Below are 21,847 nucleotides of genomic sequence, written 5' to 3'. Positions count from 1 at the left end.
AAGCAAGAAGAGTGTCAGGTAACATCAGGGTCTACTTGAAGACAGTGGTCATAAATTTAAGGTAAGTTCAGTTTGCAAATTTATGTGATATTGTCCTGCCATATAAATCCTTGAAGGCATAGAACAGGCAGAAAGTTAAACGTTTAAGGCTTAAGCTTTGCTGGGTGAGTAGGACAAAGGAAGAGAGGGCCAAGAGAACTAAGCTCATGTTATATTCAAGTTGGTGATAATTATGGTGAGCCATGAAATATAAGCTAGATAAAGAGGGAAGTGAGGACATAAGAAGCTTGAGGGATAGGAAAATATGTAGGGTAATAGGAATAGGTGCCAGTTGAAAAGTTTCTAGAGTCAGAGTTGCAGAGTAAGTGAGCTGGAAATATATAAGGGGTGGTCAGAGAGTGGGAGGCTTGCAATGGAGATGGGTGATGACCAGGGATAGGATGTGACCGTAGGGGGGATGGCAGAAGTAGTGCAGAAGACATGATGACTGGAGAAGAGAAATTCAAGATGCGAGTCTGGGATATTAAAAAAATCATCTACATAGGAAGTTAAATCATCAAGAATTATGACAAGAATTATGAAGAAACAGTAAAAGACATCCTAAATTTTTAGGAAATGAAGAGACATAGGAGTATGCACATGAGTTCAACAGGAGTATGTATGGGTGGTACAATCTGATGCATGAGCTTCAGAGCTGGAGGTGTTTAGAGAGGAAAACAAAACAATGATCTAAAAACACGAATGAGTAGAGGAACCAGCCTCCGCACCACTGGAATAACTGCAGGAGGAAATACCACCATTGCCTGACAGGCCTGCAGCAGGAGCAGGAGCCGCAGGGAGGCAATCAGGTTTTGGGTAGAGTAGGAAGGTGAAAGTGATGTTCAGAAAAGAATACAGGAATAATTTGATTCATTTATCAATATTTACTAAAAGGCACTGAATTAGGCACTGGGAATAAAAGAGTAATCTATATATATATAAAGCCAGCAACCAGAACGCCATAATGACCAGAACAACCAGTCGCTGGCTTTATATATATATATGCTACTTTTCTTACAACCAGCGAAATGGCCTGATGTGGGGCGGGCCAGCAGCCAACTTCCCACGGCCCCTCCCCCTGGCCGGCCCTGCCCGATTGAACTCTCCCACCCCAATTAGCCCACAGCCCCTCCCCCTGGCTGGCCTGCCCCTGATCTCCCTCCTACCCCAATAGGGAGCGGGGCCGGCCGGCCAACCTCCTGCAGCCCCTCCTCCCGCCAGGCCCCACCCCAGATCGGCCCCCCCAACCCAATCAGGGGCAGGGTTGGCCAATCAACCACCTGCAACCCCTCCCCCAGCAGGCCCCACTTCCAAGGCCCCCACCACCCCAATCGGCCCACAGCCCCTCCCCCCAGCCAGCTCTGCCCCCAATAGCCCCTCCCACTCTGATCAGGGGCAGGGCTGGCCAGCCAACCACTCATGAACCCTCCCCCAGGCCGCTGGCCCCTGATCAGCCCCCATCAGCCCACTTGAGGAAGGGGCTGGCCAGCCCACCACCCACAGCCCCTCCCCATGTCCGGCCCCATCTCCAATCGGCCCCCCCACCCAATCAGGGCAGGGCCCACCAGCCAATCACCTGCAGCCCCTCACCCCAGCCGGCTTGGCCCTGCCTGGGCCCCGATCTGGGAGGGCCAGACAACCAACCTCTGCTGTCTCCTCCTCTTGACAGGCCTGGCCCCAATCCACCCCAATTGAAGCCGGGCCGGCAGGACCCCACCCATGCAAGAATTCATGCATTAGGCCTCTAGTAAAGATATAATCTCAGCCCTCACAAAACTGCGACTCAAATAAGAAGTCAATTTCATGTTTGAGTGATTACATTAAAGAACATAATTATCCTATATAATAAAGAGGTAACATGTAAATTGACCCTCATGCTCTCACAAGATGGCCACCCCATGTCATCACAAGATGGCTGCCCCCACGTCATCACAAGATGGCCACCACAAGATGGCCACCCCCACATTGTCACATGATGGCTGGCAGGGGAGGGCAGTTGGGGGCGACCAGGCCTGCAGGGGAGGGCAGTTGGGGGAAACCAGGCCTGCAGAGGAGGACAGTTGGGGGCGATTGGGCTGGCAGGGAAGGGCAGTTGGGGGCGATCGGGCTGGCAGGGGAGCAGTTAGGTGTCAATCAGGCCAGCAGGGGAGCAGTTAGCGGGTAATCAGGCTGGCAGGCAGAAGCGGGTTAGGGGCAATCAGGTAGCATTTCCTTAGTGCAGCAAAATGAGGCAAGTGGTTAGGAGCCAGCAGTCCCGGATTGTGAGAGGGACGTCCGACTACCAGTTTAGGCCCGAACTGGCAGTTGGGACATCCCCAAGGGGTCCCAGATTGTAAAGGGTACAGGCTGGGCTGAGGGACAACCCCCTCCCCAGTGCACGAATTTTGTGCACCAGGCCTCTAGTATTTTTATAACAAGCTAACAGAAATGAGGATGTATGTATTTGAAGACTGATATAACAAAAGATGTGATTATTTTAATATATCTACCATTGTGATATTAATTATATGGAATAACTGAGTTGAATTAAGAATATGTGGGAAAAGTCATTTTTTAATGGTAAAGGACGGGGAAACAGTAGGTAGATGCTTTTGCAGATACATGCAGTTACCTGAGACAAAGCAGCATCGCGTTCTTCTATCACTGCGTTCATTTCTTCTGCAGTTATTCTCTTTTCACATGCCTTGGTCTTGTAGATCCTATCCACAATTATAGCTCCATTCTTCTCAATAGCCATCCCTGTGTCTGCATTGTTTATTCTGTTCAGTAATTCCTGTAATGTCTACCAACACCATTATATGTTAGTCAGACATGAAGTTTTAATATATTTTATTTAATATAGGGTTTTAATTAATAGGCACATGTGAATTGTAAATTGACTGAGTGAAGTTATTGAATTTTCATATTGCAGCAAAGATGTACATTATTAGTGTGTCAATTCTCCTTTTTCCCACATCTTAGTTCTTGAAACCCACTCAATTGAACTTAAGCCTCTAAGATATAAGACTGACATCAAGAAATCTCCTCAGAGAATGGCTTACCATGTCATTTTCTTCAGGGTTAATATTTTCTAGCCTAGAAAAAAGGGACACAGAAAGCCTGATCAGTAGCATTTCCTTAGTGCAGCAAAATGAGTTCGCTTTTTAAATCTTTAGAACCTCAAGTAATTTCATTCGACTAGTCTTTAGAGTCAACCATGACACTGAACATATTAAAGTGCCACCTGCTCGACTCCATCTTTCAATAATGCTCCATATCTCCTGCACTGACTTCAGACTGTTAAGTTATTAATGTTTACTGCTATATATGACTACAAGGATCAATTGTTCATATGTGCTCAGATGAAGAAAGTTCCCCAGCGATAGGAGCACTCACTCTCATCATTATATTTATTCCTGGACTTTCAATTCTTACCTGAAACTATAATTCCTCTGTTTTTTGGACATGATTAGAAATAAAACAAGGCGAGTTTTTTTTTTTATTATAAATTTGACCTATGTTACCTCGAAAGCAATGACAAATAATTACCTCTAAATTTGACTTGACAATCTCCCTCTGCTACCTATTTATTAAAACAAATATACTATTCAGAAAGGCTGACTAAAACGGAACCATACTTTTAGAAGACTAATGTTATTTTCTCTTTCTCATTACAAATATAGAATTATTCAATTAGAGACAAAGAAAGCAAATTGGGTCCCCTCAAAAATTCACTTTGTCTTGTAAGAGTCACAGTGCTTATAGAAGTGACTATTGATTTTGGGAATTGAAGAAATGCAGTAAAGGGAAAAAATTTAAACGATGTATCTTAGAAAATATTTATAATCTAGTCCCGTGGTCGGCAAACTCATTAGTCAACAGAGTCAAATATCAACAGTACAACAATTGAAATTTCTTTTGAGAGCCAAATTTTTTAAACTTAAACTTCTTCTAACGCCACTTCTTCAAAATAGACTCGCCCAGGCCGTGGTATTTTGTGGAAGAGCCACACTCAAGGGGCCGAAGAGCCGCATGTGGCTCGCGAGCCACAGTTTGCCAACCACGGATCTAGGCAACCACTAAATTGGGTAAATTAAATGAAAATCTGTAATAGTAAAATGAGGTAGATTTTTTAAATGCCCTCAGTTATTTTAAAATTGTACTAAAAAGTTTAGATATCCAAGTTTAGATATTCAGGGCGCCCCCTCCCCCCCGCCACCCAATTTCTGTGTTCCTATGATTTAACACTTACCACAAAAAAAGAATACTAGGAAAAAATAATAGAAGACACAATAAATTTGTTACAAAATTGTCCCAAACTCTATAATTCAATAAAATAGCTACTTTGATGTAAAGTATAAATTTTAGAACAATGCATCTTAACAGGAAGAAATATATAAAGAATTTTCTACACATACTTAAGCAGTATAAGTTAACAGGAAAGTAATTTTGAAATATATAAACTTATTGTTTCTTAAACTACTAATGTCTTCTTGAATTTGCCACATTTCAACAAGGGCAAACATTCTCATCTTTTCTCTCCCAAAATAAATCAACAGTTTCCAAATATACTGCTTCATAAAAGCTTGTTCTACAAGAACTGTGAAGACTTCCACTTATTTTTCAATCACTTAAAAAGCTTAGTGAAAAAGTATAAGATAAAATTCTTACAGCTAATTTATGAACATGTGAAGGCATTTGAAGAATGGTGGCATGCAACCATCAGTTACTGGTTGGATAAATAAGATTTTAAAAAAGGAAGCCATAGCCTGGTGGGCATGGCTCAGTGGTGAGTGTCTGCTTATGAACTAGAGGTCATGGTTTGATTCCGGGTCAGGGCACATGCCCGGGTTGCGGACTCCATCCCCAGTGTGGGGTGTGTAGGAGGTAGCCAATCAATGATTCTCTCTCATCATTGATGTTTCTATCTCACTCTCCTTCCACCTTCCTCTCTGAAATCAATAAAAATATTTTTCAAAAAAATAAAAGGGAAGCCATATGTAGTGAGAAATATTTACCTTAATGTTGTTATTTTTCAATGAAATCAGACTAAGAGTTTATTATGGCAATTGTCAAACAAAACTCAACTTAAAATTTTAAACTTCACAATTTATTCAACTTGATAATTTAAAATGTAAAAAGCTACATTCGAACATTTAGATTAGCAGACCACTGGCAACGTTTGTAAAAAAAAAATTAGTTCCACAGGTTATAAATCTCCCTTTTCTGTTTCAAAGAATTACATATATTCAGGAAGAAAAGAACAGCATAGGTAGGCTACCTAATATATATATCATAAATAATAAACATAACAAAAAGTATATGGAATGCCTATGTAATACTTGTAAGTTTTTTCCAGGCACTGCAATGTGAGAAATTATTACTTTACCAGAGGGTTTCAATGTTCTAAATTAACATATTTCAACAGGATATGGTTAAGATAATTGTATGCAGGCTAATATTAAAATTCTGTACCAACAACTAGAATTTTTAAAATTAAGTTCTCGTATCAAATGTTTATACTAAATCCTTGGCACATGAATTTAGCATTCAGACTATAACTAATTTATGTGATTATCCTTAAAAGTACATAATATCTAGTGACTGATCATTTTGCTGATGAAGAAACTGGAATCATGTTTCGTAAGTATGCTGGGTCTGACATGCAGGTCAAGAGTGAGCCAAGTCAACCACTTAGCACTTACATCTCAATTTTGCTTTGCTAAATTATACTTTAAAATTGAAGTCATTAATAAATGGTCATTTGGAGAAAAATAAAACTTTAATAAAAATAAACAAATGATAATTTGGGATTCGAAAGTTTACATAGAAACAAAGTAATGTGCAATATAAACATAAATTTGGAAAGAGAAAAAGCCAATACTTGCATTTTTCTATCTGTATTCATTTAAAAGTCTCAGAAATACTTGTCACAGGTAGCAAAGATCAACTACATTATAATTTAGTCTCCACTAGATTATATAGAGCAAGGACAGCAACCTTTCTCTGTAAGGGGTGAGATAGCATTTTAGGCTTTGCCTTGTGTTCTCGGTCACAGCTACTAACCTGCCTTTGTAACACAAAAACAGCTAATATACTAATTTCATTTACAAAATCAGGTGGAAGCTGAACGTGCACCACAGGTCCTTACGGTGCTGACCCCTGACACAGAGGACTGAAAAACGAGGCCAGGTTTTTAGGTTAATACACTTTAAGTGCCAATTCAGTATATTTGACTTTTTTTTTTTTGAGCTGGATCGTTCAATGTCTAGTTAAAGATTAATCATCAAAAAAAGTGGTTTCAGAAAGTTAAATTCAGTCCTACAATAAGTATATAACTTACTTTATCAGTTAAAAGAAAACATAAAAATTAGACAAAAAAAAACAGCTAGGGGAAAAAAAACTATATAACAGCTATATATGGCTTCACTTTTCTATATAAAATGTCTATTGAAGTTTAAGGCTTACTAGCAGCTTGTACAAAACATAAAGCTTTACTGGTTTAATAAAGACTTAAAATAATAGTGTTATATGAAGTATAGCTGAGAAACTATAAATTATAAATCATTATTATGAGGTTTACAATTGCATACAAGAATCTCAACCTTCTGTAAACTCTAAATTATGCCTACAACATTCTAACTAGACATAGACATGATAATTAGTAAGAATTTTGCTGAAGTAAATGTCCATGGGCTCAAGTTTCAATTGATTTCCTATACCATGCAAATTCTGACTGACAACCTTGCACTCTAAGTGAAAAGACCCATGCAGGAAATGTCACATTTCTTGATTTATCCCTAAATCACTCAATATTATGTCTTTTATGTCTTTCCTTTCTGAACCTATAGTCATTCTCCTTGTTCAATGGAAAGAAACTAAACTTTGACCTCACATGCTAAAAGAACGAACAAGGAAATTCTGAATTGTTTTTTATCAGTCTCATTTTACACAGTACCACTCTTAATAAAGAATACACCAACAATAACAAAGAGACTGACACAACATACCATAATCTCAAAAGTTGCAATATACGTATGCAAACATGTTTTTTCCTATTTTTAGATAAAAGTAAAAATGAAAAAAGCACTGAACATTCAAGGGGTAAGGAAAGGCAGAGAAGTGGCAGAATAATAAAACAAAACACATTTGACATTAAAGATACAGTGATCAGAAGTGATAAGGAGAAGAGAAAAAAGACAACAGAAGGAATTTAAAGATTATAGGAAGCAAAAAATAGGGAATTAAAAAAGAGATGTGAAATAATTTATCATTTCAACCTATACTCAATTCCTCCAAAGGTGCTTCCGTAAAGCAAAGCTCAGTTAAAAACTGGTTCTATCTTAAGAAGGATTTCATTTAAATGCACTATTGAACGTTCAGAACCTACAGGCTTCAGCTAAGCAGAAAGGAACCTATACAGTGCCATTTAAAACTGTGCTGATATACTAGTATTAGCCTTTGTTGTTGTTCTTCCTTCTTATTTATGGTTTCTCCTAAAACCGCCCCTCCCCCCCCACACACACACATGTACTCCTAGATTATAATTCATTAAGAGATTAGTATACACTGATCCTAGGAAGCAATAATTCTTCATATTAGTTAATATTATTTTAAGTATTTATGTAATTATTTACTTAATGTCTTCTTCCTAAACTGGGACTATACTGCTATGCACTGAGCAAACAGAACTGAACCTGACACATAGTATATATTTGGTAAATATTTATTAAATAGATTAATTAACTTGAAAAATAGGCTTAGGATTGAGTTTTCTCCTTTTCTCCTTTACCCACTACTCCCTTATTATGAATGCTACAAGAACAAAATAAAAAAGACTCAGCCTTAAGGTATCCTAATTTTAATATATTATAATAAAAACTATAAAAAATATACACGGTGGGGCAAAAGTAAGATTATAGTTGTTTAAATGGAAAATAATACAATCTATACTAATGAAAGGGTAATATGCTAATTAGACCAGACGTCTTCTGTACGTTCTTCTGGATATCCTTCCGGACAAAGCCACGGTGGCAGGGGCCGAGGCAGAGGCAATTAGGGGTGATCAGGCTGGCAAGGGAGCAGTTAGGGGGCAATCAGGAGGGCAGGGGAGAAGTTAGGGGGCGATCAAGCCGGTAGGGGAGCAGTTAGGGGTGATCTGGCCAGCAGGGGAGAGCAGTTAGGAGCATCAGGCAGGCAGGCAGAGTGGTTAGGGGTGATCAGGCAAGCAAGCAGGTGAGCGGTTAGGAGCCAGTGATCCCAAATTGAAGAGGGTGCAGGCCAGGCTGAGGAACCTCTCCAGCCCCCGGTTCACGAATTTCATGCACTGGGCCTCTAGTAATTAATAAATATTAATACAAGAATAAACTCTGTGTTTTGCATACTCACAACTGTAAACCTACTTTTGCCCCACCCTACATTTCTTAGCTCTTTCTTCTGATTGGGCCTAGAAGTAGTCACACCCAGCAACAATGAGCACATCTGGCATCCAGATCTTGGTTTCTAATACCACTTTCCAATAAAAGAAATCAGGGTTCCTTTGAGGAGTGGCTGATTCCAGGGTGGGTGTGGCACATTTGTAGATCTGAAGCATCTTGAAGTGCCAGAAAGTATGAAAGTACTCAAAAATGAAAACGATGAGGATATGTCAAAGGGATACAGAAACCAATCGAGAGTTTCCAGAAGCCAAAGACCGAATGGTCCAAGTAACAAAACAAATAACATGCCCTGGCTGGTGTGACTCAGTTGGTTGGTGCATCTTCCTCTACAGAAAGGGAAAGTTCGATTACCAGTCCAGGCACATATCCAGGTTGTGGGTTTGATCGCTGGTTGGGTGTGTGTGGGAGGCAAACCATTGATATTTCTCTCTACATTGATGTCTGTGTGTGTGTGTGTGTGTGTGTGTGTGTGTGTGTGTGTGTTTCTCTCCCTTCTCCTTCTCTCCCTTTCTCTCTCTGAAAATCAATAAAAAAATAACATAGTATCCTATATAATAAAAGTCTAATATGCTAAGTGTCTGGTCGGCCAGTCAGCCATTCAACCAATCAAAGCATAATATGCTAATGATATGCTAAGGCCACTCAACCACTTGTTATGACATGCACTGACCACCAGGGAGCAGTCGACCACCAGGGGCAGATGCTCCTATTGGTAGGTTAGCTTGCTGCTTGAGTCCAGTAGATCAGGCCTGAGCGAGACAGGCCAGACATGCCCTGGAACCCTCCTGTGGTCCCTCCCCGCCTTGCCAACCTCCCGCATCCCTCCCTGGCCTCAATTGTGCACCAGTAGTGGTCCCTCAGCCTGGCCTGCACCCTCTCGTAACCCAAGACCCCTCGGGGGATGTCAGAGAGATGGTTTTGGCCCAGTCCCGCAGGCCAGGCCAAGGGACCCCACTGGTGCACAAATTCATGCACCTGGCCTCTAGTTAGGTTATAAAGGAATATCAATAATACCATACTGACATAAATAAGTTAATGAAGGAGAAGAGAATTACAAATAATTTATATAGACATTCTCCTAGGGCAGTGGTTGGCAAACTCATTAGTCAACAGAGCCAAATATCAACAGTACAACGATTGAAATTTCTTTTGAGAGCCAAATTTTTTAAACTTAAACTTCTTCTAATGCCACTTCTTCAAAATAGACTCGCCCAGGCCATGGTATTTTGTGGAAGAGCCAAACTCAAGGGGCCAAAGAGCTGCATGTGGCTCGCGAGCCGCAGTTTGCTGACCACGGTCCTGGGAGAAATAGAACTCTATTAACCTCCTTTCTCCTCCTTCCTTGAATATGGATTGCACTTAAAAGGATTTGCTTCAAAGAGCTAAGTATAAAAAAGAAATGTGAGTAACTTAATAGTGGAGAAACATGGCAAGCATTACCTTGACCAGGTGATCAACATTAGCATCATTATAGTTATAAGTAATGTTGATAATATATAACCATGAAATAATCTGATGAGAATTGCACCTCACTCCTGTACTCTTTGTCCTATAAAACCCAAACCTCAATATAATGAAAAAAAAAACTTCAGAAAAACCCTAATTGAGACATTTTATAAAACAGCTGACCAGTACAACTGAAAACTGTCAAGATTATCAAAAACAAAGGAATTCTGAGAAAATGTCACAGACCAGAGAAAGAAAAGGAGACATGGCAACTGAATGTACATGGAATCCTGGATAGGATCCTGGAACATAAAAAGGACATAAGAGAGTCCGGCCAGCAAGGCTCAGTGGTTGAGCATTGACCTATGAACCAGGAGGTCACCTTTCAATTCCTGGTCAGGGCACATACTGGGCTTGCGGGCTCGATCCCCAGTGGAGGGCATGAAGGAGGCAGCTGATCAATGATTCTCTCTCATTATTGATATGTCTATATTTCTCTCCCTCTCCCTTCCTCTCTGAAATCAATAAAAAACAAAAGGACATATGAGAAAAATTAGTGAGATCTGAATAAAGGATGGAGTTTATGTAACGATGTTGCTTTCTCCCCCGTGACCTGTACCATAGTAGGTAAAATAACAATAAGGGAAACTGGTGAGGGTTATGTGGGAACTCTGTACTATCTCTGGAAGTTTTCTGTAAATCTAAAAGTATTCTTTAAAAAAAAATTTATTGGGGAAAAAAAGTCCAAGTAGAGGGGGAAGAGTGAGATATAACCATAGAAACCTATGTATCCCATTATATAACCACATGAACAATGGGTAAAAATAAAACAGCAAAGGAAGTAAGCCATCATGTAATAATTTCTTTAAGCAGGCCCAGGATAGAGGGTGGAGAAATGATGATTTTGGCCAGGTTCACCTACCTAACTTTCCCTTTTATACATAACAGGTATTAGAAAAGAGAACTCACCAAATCCTGAATATTTTTCACTAATACCACACAGCTTGGAAATAGCCTGAGAGACCAATGAGTTGAGTAGAGAGCCAAAAGAAAAGTAAAGGAAGTCCTTCCCGAGTAGAAGCTTGCACTGTTGAAGAACCCTCACAGAAGAAGCAAGAATCATCAGGGCTGGCCATTTTCTACTACACTGGTAGAACAAATAAAAGTCCCAAAGTGCCCTGGCCGGTTTGGCTCAGTGGATAGAGCGTCGGCTTGCGTACTGAAGGGTCCCAGGTTCGATTCCGGTCAAGGGCATGTGCCTTGGTTGCGGGCACATCCCCAGTGGGGAGTGTGCAGGAGGCAGCTGATGGATGTTTCTCTCTCATCGATGTTTCTAACTCTCTATCCTTCTCCCTTCCTCTCTAAAAAAAATCAATAAAATATATATATTTAAAAAAAAAAAAAGTCCCAAAGTAATATTCTAAGGAGTTAGGGTATACACAGATAAAGGAATCCTGAGTGCAGTGCAAGACAACAAGCGAAAACCCATAAGGAGAGAACAGAATCGACAACAGAAGGGGCAAACAGCCTCGGGGAGGTCATTCCAATCTCCCTACCCATTCCATTTGCTCAATAGAAAGGTGGCCAAAAAGCAATACCGATCCAAGAAACTGCAGCTTAAAGGAGAAGGCAAATAGGTTTCAAATAATGTAGAATATTTATCACGAAAAATTCACCTGTACCATATAAAACCAAGAAAAGTTCCTGACAATTTAGACATGAGCAAGATGAAGAGAAATGACATGTTCACTATGAATATACCACAAACACATGACAAAACAACATGCAAAGGAGATAAAGAGTTAACATGAAAGGTAACAAAATCAAGGGAAAGAAGAAAAATTTCCTACCAGGCATTTTAGAAGAATGTGAATTAAAAAAAAAAAAAGTTGAACAAAAATTCTACTTATGATGAAGGTGCCAGTGTTGATTATTCAATCCTTTTAAACATTACGATTAAAAACAAGGGACACTTTGACTATAGAATCTAATACAACTTTTACAAATAGTTTAGAAGTAGAATTTATAAAGAAACAGAAAAAGTTTAAAATTGGTTATTTATTTCATAGCTGAGAGTCAAATATTATTTAATTGAAACACTGCATGTTTCCAAAAATTGAAAAAATTAGACAATTCCAGAACCTGAATGTTTTTCAATCTCTTTTCTTAAACTTAGATGGCTCTTTAGGGAATTATATCTTATTGAGAGAAAACATGGCAGGAAGTTCAAAAATTTCTAGTTTCGCTTCAATTAATTAATACTACTAAATTCTCATCAAGCCCTTGCTACAAGCCAGGTACTTTTTAATTCAGTCCTCATAACTTCTATAAAAACAGGCACTACTTATCCATATTGTAGACAAAAAGACTAAATCCCAGAGTCTAATCTTTCCATGGCTGTACAACTAGGAAGCAACAGAGCCAAGGTTCAAAGACAGGTGTCTAATTCTGGAATCTGTGCTCCTAACTTCTATACTATAATGTCTCTCAAATAAAACAGCACGTAGAGAATGACTTTATTTTTACCACACACATCCTATGTATGCATCCATTCTACCACCACCTGAAAGGAGTCTTAGGGGGTAAAACAGGCAGGTTTAGGGAGTTTTAGGAATTAGGGAGCCCATGGGGGAGGGAGGCATAGCAGGTTGGGGGACCTTTGGGAGCCCCTCCCTATGTGGGAGTCTGTACTTGTTTCCAATTAAATTTCTACCCTTCTCATCTGCCACCTTTTGTCCATGGCTTGATTCTTTGAATCCACCTGGACAAGAACCTGGGAAAGAAACCACCCTTGCATCCTGCTCAGAAAAAAACCAACCGACTCACAACTATCCATTCTTCCAGATAATAGTGTTTAAATATTTTTGTTCCTTTATTTGTATTTTCTTTATCAGTCTTCCAAAAAAAAAAGAAGAAGTAGTCATTAATCTAAACAAAAAACAACTCACATTACCTAATCACAACTTGAATACTGTCCTGTTAATTATTTAATGACTTGTTCTCCCTAATGAGCCACAGAGCCTAGCACAATGTTGAGCAAACACACAATAAGTATATTAATGGATCATAAAACATTATATTATTGCAATAAGTATATTAATGGATCATAAAACATTATATTATTGCAATAAGTATATTAATGGATCATAAAACATTATATTATGTTGTGCATCTATCTGACAAGTAACATATTTCTAGATGTGGTAGGGTCTTTCTACCAAAAGTGACTCTTTATAATAGTGTCATTTGCATCAGCTGGGAGCTTTAAAAAAGGCAGACTATCAGGCTCTTCAAGAGCCTGAATTTTAAGTGAGTAGAATGCACATTAACATTGGTGAAGTACTATTTCTAGGGCAATTATTTTCTCTAATTGTGATCCATTGTTCACCTATATTAGAATTACCTGGGTTGCTTGTTAAAAATGTAGATTCCCAGGCTCCATTCTAGTTTAGGTGTCACTCAGCTAACAGAAATAAAATGCAGTTAAGAATAGGAACAAGCATATTAAGTAAGAGCAGTGAAAGAACCCAGATTGCTGAAAGAAATCAAGAAAGAGATAAGAAAGCGGGAAGAAAATAGAAGTTACAAAAGAAGACAAGAATAAGGACATCGACAACAAAACTATGAAGAAGTCAAGAAAGTAAGTGTACTCAGTGTTGTGCATTTCTTTTTTTCTTCTTCTTTTGTGTGTGTGTGTGTGTGTGTGTGTGTGTGTGTGTGTGTGTGTGTGTGTGTGGTAGCTGCTATTCCTGACATGCAAACTCCTACAGCATCCCAGAAGTCTGAGAAAGACTATGGGGATATGGAATTTATAACCATAACACAAAAGAATCAGTAACATTTCTGAATATGTAATCACTACATAATGCATACACTTTATAAATGCCTCTAATGTCATATAGATTTAAATGTGTACATACAGTTTTAGAGACATTTCCATATGGTTGGCTCGTGCAACTGCTTCATCTCTCTCCTCGTTGGCTATTTGTAGTCGAGACATAATAGCTTCATCACGTTCCCTCTGTGCAAAATACACCTCTTCAACCAGAGCTACCAAAATATATCATCCAAAATTAATCAGAGAAAATAAAGGAGAAATGCATACTTTTAACAAAAATAATTTTCTTTTATTCACCTAAATTGGTATCAATTAATCACTTGACAAAATTTATTTTTAAAAGCTACTGTAAAACTGAGTTACCATTTCACACCCAAAAAATAAAAAATTAAAAGGTCAAATAATAACAAATATTGTGAGCTTGTGAAATAAAGAAAATTCTCACATATATTTTTGCAATTGTTAAGAAGAATTTGACAATATTTATTACAGTTGAAGATGTTTGTAGCTTATAATCTGTCAAATTTCCTCTTTGGTATGTATCCTATAGAAATTCTTGCACATATGCACAAGGAAACATGTATAAAAATGCTTATCGTAGCATTATATAACAGCAAAACAAGAAATAACTCAAATGTCCAACAACAGGAGAGGGAATAAGTAACTCACTTTACATTCAAAATGGAATGTTATCCAGCATTTAAAATGTATTAACTATGGGCAAATCTCAAAAATGAAATTTTGGCAAAAACAGCAAGTTGTAAAGTAAGACAACTCCACCTATTATTTATGGATAGACACAATTAGTAAAAATATTAAAACAAGCATGGAAACAATAAACACCAAAGTCAGAGGGTAGATAGATAGATAGATAGATAGATACATAGATAGACATAACAGATGGTAGTAAAGGCTTTCAAGGAAAGTAAAGGTTTGTAAGAGAGTATTTTCACAGATGGGGATTAGACTAAGCAGTTTGTCAATTTCTTTTTAAAAAATTAAACATACAGCTATGACCATAAGATTCAGCTATTCCACTCATAGATATTTTATAAATGCTAAGAAATTTTTCCAAAATTAAAGTATTATTGAATGATAATTTTAACATCTATTAGCTTTTATGTAAAATTTTATTATGAAAAATATGATTCTTTCTAGAATTCAGTACTTTCAAAGAATCAATATGCAACTCTCAAACATTTTTAGTAAAGAAAACTTAATTGTAAACACTGAGCTTTTCCAAGGTGGATGACTATTACAAAGTTCACTAGAAAATCAATATAGCATTTTAGTTGGAATTTGCTCATTAAACACCCACAGCTCTACTGCAAATTATGATGGAATGAATAAAGCAAATACGCATGCTTCTTTCTTTTTATTAAATGTAAAATCTACTGTTAATTGCATCTCGTATGTCATACAAACTTTTGTCCTTAACTATTAAATAGAAGCCTTAACAAAAGTCATTAGAGATTCTCTTTCTTTGACTTGAATAAATTTCAATATTTGTTCAGTAAAGGTTCACAGCAGTTAAATCACATTAACAAATATTATTAGCTACTATGTAAGCCAACCAAGTAAAATACTTATATTGTAGGTAAAGCAAATCACTGGTGTTTACAATAATATTTGGATATCTCCATTTTTAAACATGGTTATCAAATATTGTATAATTCTTAGTCAAATTCAAAAAAGACTCATCGAGAGGATCACCTTCCCCCCCAGCACCAAATTCTCAAATTTGTTTAGTAAGCTAATTGTTTTCTAATATGGGCAAAAGTAAATATGAAGAAGCTAAACCATACTAAGTATGAGTTTATTGAGTCAAGACAAAGTACATATTTTCTTAGTAGAACCCAAGTCTATTGACAAACCCATATTGTACACTTCTCAAACTACTTTTAAAATACAGTAAGAGACAGTATATTGGAAAACATTCTAGTTTAAACATTGGATCATGATCCCCTAAATAACATAATTTGGACGATAGACATTGCCCAGGAAAAAGAATCTGTTTGTTAACATCCTCAAAGTAGTTATGTAAACAGAAAAGGCTGAACATAAAGAGAGGGGAAAAGAAATCATTAGGATTTGAATTTGAGACATATAAAATAATCATCAATTACAATTCGTGTTCCAAAATTCTAAGAACAAATATAGCATAGATGATAGCTTTGTAAAAGACAGGTCTTTACTAAACATGAAAGAATGTCACGTTTACTATACATGAAAGAATGTCACTGAACAGCTAACCATTACTACCTTTGCATGATGTTAAGTGGATTCCTTGCAAATATGATAGTGTTTTATGAAACCACCACTATATATTCCAGAACCATAAATATTACACCAAGTTTTTTAATTTTCTTAAAAGTTGTATTGTCTCTCTCTATGTATATATTGGATAACATAAATTTAAAGACAGATGGTAAATGCCCCACATCAGTAGAAAATTAACCAACCTACTCCACATAGCTTGATGCTTCCATTTTTATTTTTTTTTTTTGCATTACAATGCTGGATTCAACTTTTTACTTCAGAGCTTCTTTTAAAGAAGAAACTATTATGTTTTTCTAAAACTGAATTAGAATGTTCAATATTTTATATGATTATTTCATAAATAACCTTTTCTGATTAAAGAGTCATACAGGCTCATTGTATAAATGCAGAGACAGAAATATTTTACATAGTTTGTAACATTCTGTATATATTTAAAATAAACAGGATATGTTCCTATATTCTTCAGTATTCTTCAAAAATATAAACTATTTTATACTGTACATGAAATTTTATCATTTGGACATACCATATTTAATTAAACTAAGATGCTCCTAATATAAGATTTTACACTGTTCTCAGTTATTTCACTATATAAACAACACTGTAAGGAACATCTTTGAACATAAATCCTTATGTATGAACTTTAGCTAATCACCTAGGAAAATTTCTAGAAGTATGACTACTACCTTAAAAGTTGGCATTTTAGCTCCTAATATATGCTTTAAATTTTTCTTCTGTGAAGTTGCTATAAATTTATAAGTCCTCACTTATTATTGATAGGTTCTGTGACTTCAAGAAAAAATGATGGATAAGAACAGAAATTTTATCATAAGTTAACTGATATAAACAAGAGTTACGTTCCTGTGACAGCTCATCAATGGTGTAGCAAAATGTTATCAAGGACCTGCTATAATTACCAATGGTTTAGGAATTGATAAAGATTAATTAGAAAATTACACAAAACATGTTTAAGTAGAAAAACTATAAGATCGTGTTTTTGTTTTGTTTTTTGCAAAATCCCCAATTACTACATACAAGTATTTAGTACATATAACTAAAGACTATATAAGAACACTTTCTAAAAATATGCTATTTATGTTTAAATATGCTATTTAATACATCTCGGAACTACAATCTGTAATACTTTCAACAATAAAGATAAAACTACAATTTTAATGTGAAAGAACCTTATCCCTGAATTATTATAATTAGTATTATTTTATACACTTTTGAAATACAATTTTAAGAAATATTTAAATTTCTTTCTATATATACTATTTACTTTAAGTAGATACCGATATGAAAATTCTGTGAAATATAATTGCTACCTAAACTTTTTAGAATTAATTAAATATATAGAAAAAGGCTTAAGAAAATATTATCTGAAAGTTTTCTGTTACTTTCTGTTTTAAATACCCTAATTATTTGATATGCTCTAAAATGCTTTCATTCTAAATTCCAGTATGCCATACATAATAAAATATTGCCAATTGATGGTTATTGTTATGCATACTGGTTTCTGTTTCCTCCATGCTTGTTTTGTTTCCTCCAGAAAACACAAACTCTTCTAGGGAGAGGTTACAACATTGGCCATAATCTACTTCCAAGTATTATTTGACCTGGCACTCATTGTAATTAATCCTGATTCATACCCTGGGATTCTGCAGCCAAGGATAATATAATCAACCTCTACCTATCAATATTTCTAACTAAGTGTATTTCAAAGAGAATGGGCCTTTTTGTTTTTATCTGAAATGACTGTCATATTCTTGAAATCCTTTTTCCTTCCAAAATAAACATGCAGATATATAAATGTATATATAATGGTCCATTATAATTTAATATTGTTAAGGCATTTAAGTGTAAGATTAATGGTTTCCACATTTTACTTATGCCCATTATATACTCAGAAAAATGACATTCCAATGTGTTATTTCTTAGAAGTACATATTATGTTATTTTCTATTCTCTTGATATACAGAACTAATTAATTTTTGTTCTTCTTAATCATTAGATCATCAACATCTGAGATATGGTATAGGTAAACAAATTTTTTACAAGAGAACAATGTAAATATTTTCTATTACACAACAATACTTATTTTTCCATGTTAATTAGTTGGGGTATCTGAATATATTTTATATAATGGTAGATTAGCTATCTATACTGTTAACATTTACATGTTAACCTAGATAGAAAAACTTAAGCTATTACATTCTGTGTAATAAGAAGAGCTTGGCGGTATTTTTCTATTTATAAAATATCACTCTAAATTTGAGCACAGAGAAAATCTATTTTTTAAAAGCAGATTAAATGCTTGCATAAACAATAATGTAAGTTAAACAAATTATGTAACCACTGAATTACATGTAAAATGTAACATAGATAGATAGATAGATAGATAGATAGATAGATAGATAGATAGATAGATAGATAGATTTTTAAACATCAGACTTAGGAACTAAGGAGTTCTTTTGGCTAAAACCCAATATTGGCCTTATTTCAGTTTAATTGGAAGAGGATCTCAAATTCATCTTCTCCATGAGATATCAGGAACCTGGATTTATCTTTGTACCAAAGGTTAATAAGAAATGTGTCTGCAAAAGTCAAACAGCATTAAATACTAAAAACTGATTATTATTCTACAGGAGTTGTTCTGTCATTCATAATCTCTCCATGCTCCAACCTTCCACAGCTAATCTTTAATGGATGACATGCAAGAAAGAAAAATAACTAACATATAAAGCAGAGACTCTAATGTGAGCATTTAAAAAGAAAAATAAGGCTTTTAAAGAAACATAAATATTTTAAATATCACAAAATAATTTATCAAAACTATTTAAAGAAATAGTCTTTTGTGTAAAATTTAAACAGCATCTGTATACTGTTAATGTAATAGAGGAATAAAAATTAAGAGACATTAAACATTAGACAATGCCCCCTGAGACTGTTTAGAAAAAAATGAAAGGTTTAATTGAACAATTTTTAAAAGTTGTGACTACATCACTGTCCTAAAAGTAAATGAGTGGATGCAAATCAAGCCACACAATACTCTCTCACTATCAAATTCAATTTACGTAAAGCAAATTTTGAAGTGTTTGTGGTTTAATCATTTTATTTAAATGAGAAGACATGCTTACCTAAAAAACAGAGAGTTAATGTTTCTGCTATGCTTCTCCAAAATATCCTCTAGTATTTGAAGGTCATATATACTAACAAATTTCAAATAATATGATCCACATATAATTTAATGGGTTAAAACATAGTAAAAAGTCCTAAACAGCTACAATGAAATACATTTTTGCCCAATGCTAACAAATAGGAAACGAGCTTGTCATTTCAGCTTTTGTTAAGTAAAGAAGACCGACTTATTATATATTTGTCTCTTATTTTCTTTTTTTGTAGAAATTAAAAACATGATTTTCATATTTTCAAACTTTCCAAATAAAATTAAATCTGAAAATCAAGGAAAACTAAAAACTGCAGAGAATAAATAAAATAAAAATACTTTTATATTATTTTTTAAAAGAAATACATATCAATTTTTTCATAAACAAAATGTACATAAATAGCTGTGGTACAGTTACTTATATTAGCTACACTTTGAATATGCACCTCTAAGATCAAGAAATCTTGAGAAAATAAGATAGTGATATCATCACCTTATCATCATAATTTCCACTTATTGAGTGCCTTCAATGGGTTAAGCATTCAAAAACATTATCTCACTTAAACGTCTCAGCAACCTATAAAGTAGTGTTTAGGAAGGCTGTAACTTACACGAGATAAGAGCTAAAAACAATAATAATAAAACAAAGGTCTGAATCGGAAGTGTGAGCATTGAACTGCACCTACTTGTAATGCTGTATTATGAGTAAGAAGTGACTGCACACAAAAGAATGTTTGAAATTACACATCTGTCCATTTGCTGATGTACATTCATTGTCTAACGCAGTGCCTAGTACATAACGACCCCTCAATAAATATTTCTTGTTTGAATTTTTAAAAAGTTAGCACAGTTCCTATACAGTGCCTAATAAAAACAGTCAATGATGATGGTGATGTCAGTAAAGAAGGGGAAGGTAAAAGGGTCAACCATTTGAGATTTTTTTTTCTTAATATATTTCTTTATTGATTTCAGAGAGGAAGAGAGAGGGAGAGAGATAAAACATCAATAATGAGAGAGAATTATCAATCAGCTGCCTCCTGCACGCCCCGTACTGGGGATCGAACCCACAACCTGGGCATGTGCTCTTGGCCAGAATCGAACCAGGGACCCTTCAGTCCGCAGGCTGATGCTCTATTGACTGAGCCAAACCAGTTAGGGCAACCATTTGAGATTTTATCATAAAGGACACAACTGTTTCAAACTCTCAGGAGATCACATTTGAATGACAGAATTCACATCATGTAAAAACCATCAGGGAAGCAAAGGAAACAGGCTTCCTGCTATTACAACAGTCTACATGAAGGTTTATCGTAGGTACACCTTAGATTAAATCCCAAATTATCTGTATCCCATCTATTTTATTTCAGATTCACATGTAAGTAATATGCACTAGTGCTAATAAATACATATATCTCAACAGTAATTATTCTCATCATCTAATCTTTTATTTCCAATTTTTTTATTTCACTTTTCCATTAATAAACAGTGAACCATTAATTATAATTAAAAGCTAAATAAAAAAAATATTTTCAAAACTTTTTACATTATCAAAAGTTTAAGAATGTCATAAAGATAAAAATAATCAAATATTAATATTAGCTATAATTTACTGAGTATATACTAGGTATTTTTATACATTCTCTCTAATCCTTAAAATAATCTGGGAAATTAGTTAGTATTCACATTTTACATGGAAGAAAATAAATTCCAGAGAGAATATAATAACTTTTCCAAAGTCAACCCTTATTAAGTCAAAGCTGTGATCAAAACTTGGGTCAATCTGATTCCAAGGCTTTTGGTCTTTCCATTACTTCATTCTGCCTCACACAGAACTGGGCACCTTTTGTTTTATGTAGTTCTGACTATACAAGTTCTTATTCTTAGAAATTATACAATCAGCTGGGAAGATAAGATGATTAATATGTACGTAAGTTACACATAAAGACACAAAGATAAATAAAAGGCAAATCTGAAACGAAAGAAAAATGGCATGGGTAGGATGGCAAAATTTGATCACAGGCATCATATGAATTTCATAAAAGTTTGCTTTATGTCTTCTTTATGTGTTAAACTTATCCACAGGAATTATTTTAAGATTAGAAAGCAAGTAACTTTTTAAAAAAATCACATCTTTTAAAAATAACATTTACTCTTTCTAATACAAAATCTAATCCATGCTCACTGGAGAAAACCTGTTGATTGAAACATTAATGCATCCATTAATACTACCAAAATTTGCCTCTTTTTTATTGATTTTATTTTTTATTTGTTCATTTTTTATGAGAGAGAGAGAGAGAGAGAGAGAGAGAGAGAGAGAGAGAGAGAAAGGAAGAGAGGAGAGAGAAACATCAAGTGAGAGTGATACTAGATCTGCTGCCTCTTGCATGCCCCCTACCGGGGATCAAGCCTGCAACCAAGGCATGTGCCCTGAAGCTGGGAATTGAACTGGCAACCTTTCCACGTGTGGAATGACGCCCAACCAACTAAGGCACACTGGTCAGGGCTGCCTCTTGTTTTATAAAATATACACGTATATACAGGGTGTCCCCAAAAATGTATGCACACACTTTGAATAATTATAAAGGCAGTATTTATTAAAATACATTCCATTATCAAAATTGAGCTAGCAATTTTTTGGGACACCCTGTTCATATATAT

At 35.6% G+C, this 21,847-nt stretch overlaps 1 protein-coding gene across 1 annotated transcript in view; it reads right to left on the bottom strand.

Annotated features, from left to right (window-relative positions):
* MIPOL1 (mirror-image polydactyly 1) overlaps positions 1 to 21,847 on the bottom strand; it is a 344,977-nt gene that overhangs the window by 237,633 nt on the left and 85,497 nt on the right. Inside the window, exons 7-9 of the mRNA XM_054716560.1 lie at positions 13,823 to 13,952; positions 3,081 to 3,114; positions 2,651 to 2,821 (exon numbers count right to left, since the gene is read on the bottom strand). Of these exons, the coding sequence (XP_054572535.1) occupies positions 2,651 to 2,821; positions 3,081 to 3,114; positions 13,823 to 13,952 (335 nt within the window). The remainder of the gene's footprint in view (positions 1 to 2,650; positions 2,822 to 3,080; positions 3,115 to 13,822; positions 13,953 to 21,847) is intronic.

This window comes from Eptesicus fuscus, chromosome 5 (assembly GCF_027574615.1).
Source record: "Eptesicus fuscus isolate TK198812 chromosome 5, DD_ASM_mEF_20220401, whole genome shotgun sequence".
Lineage (NCBI taxonomy): Eukaryota > Metazoa > Chordata > Mammalia > Chiroptera > Vespertilionidae > Eptesicus > Eptesicus fuscus.
Note: the sequence above shows the minus strand (reverse complement) of the source record. Positions and strands in the feature narration are given on the sequence as shown.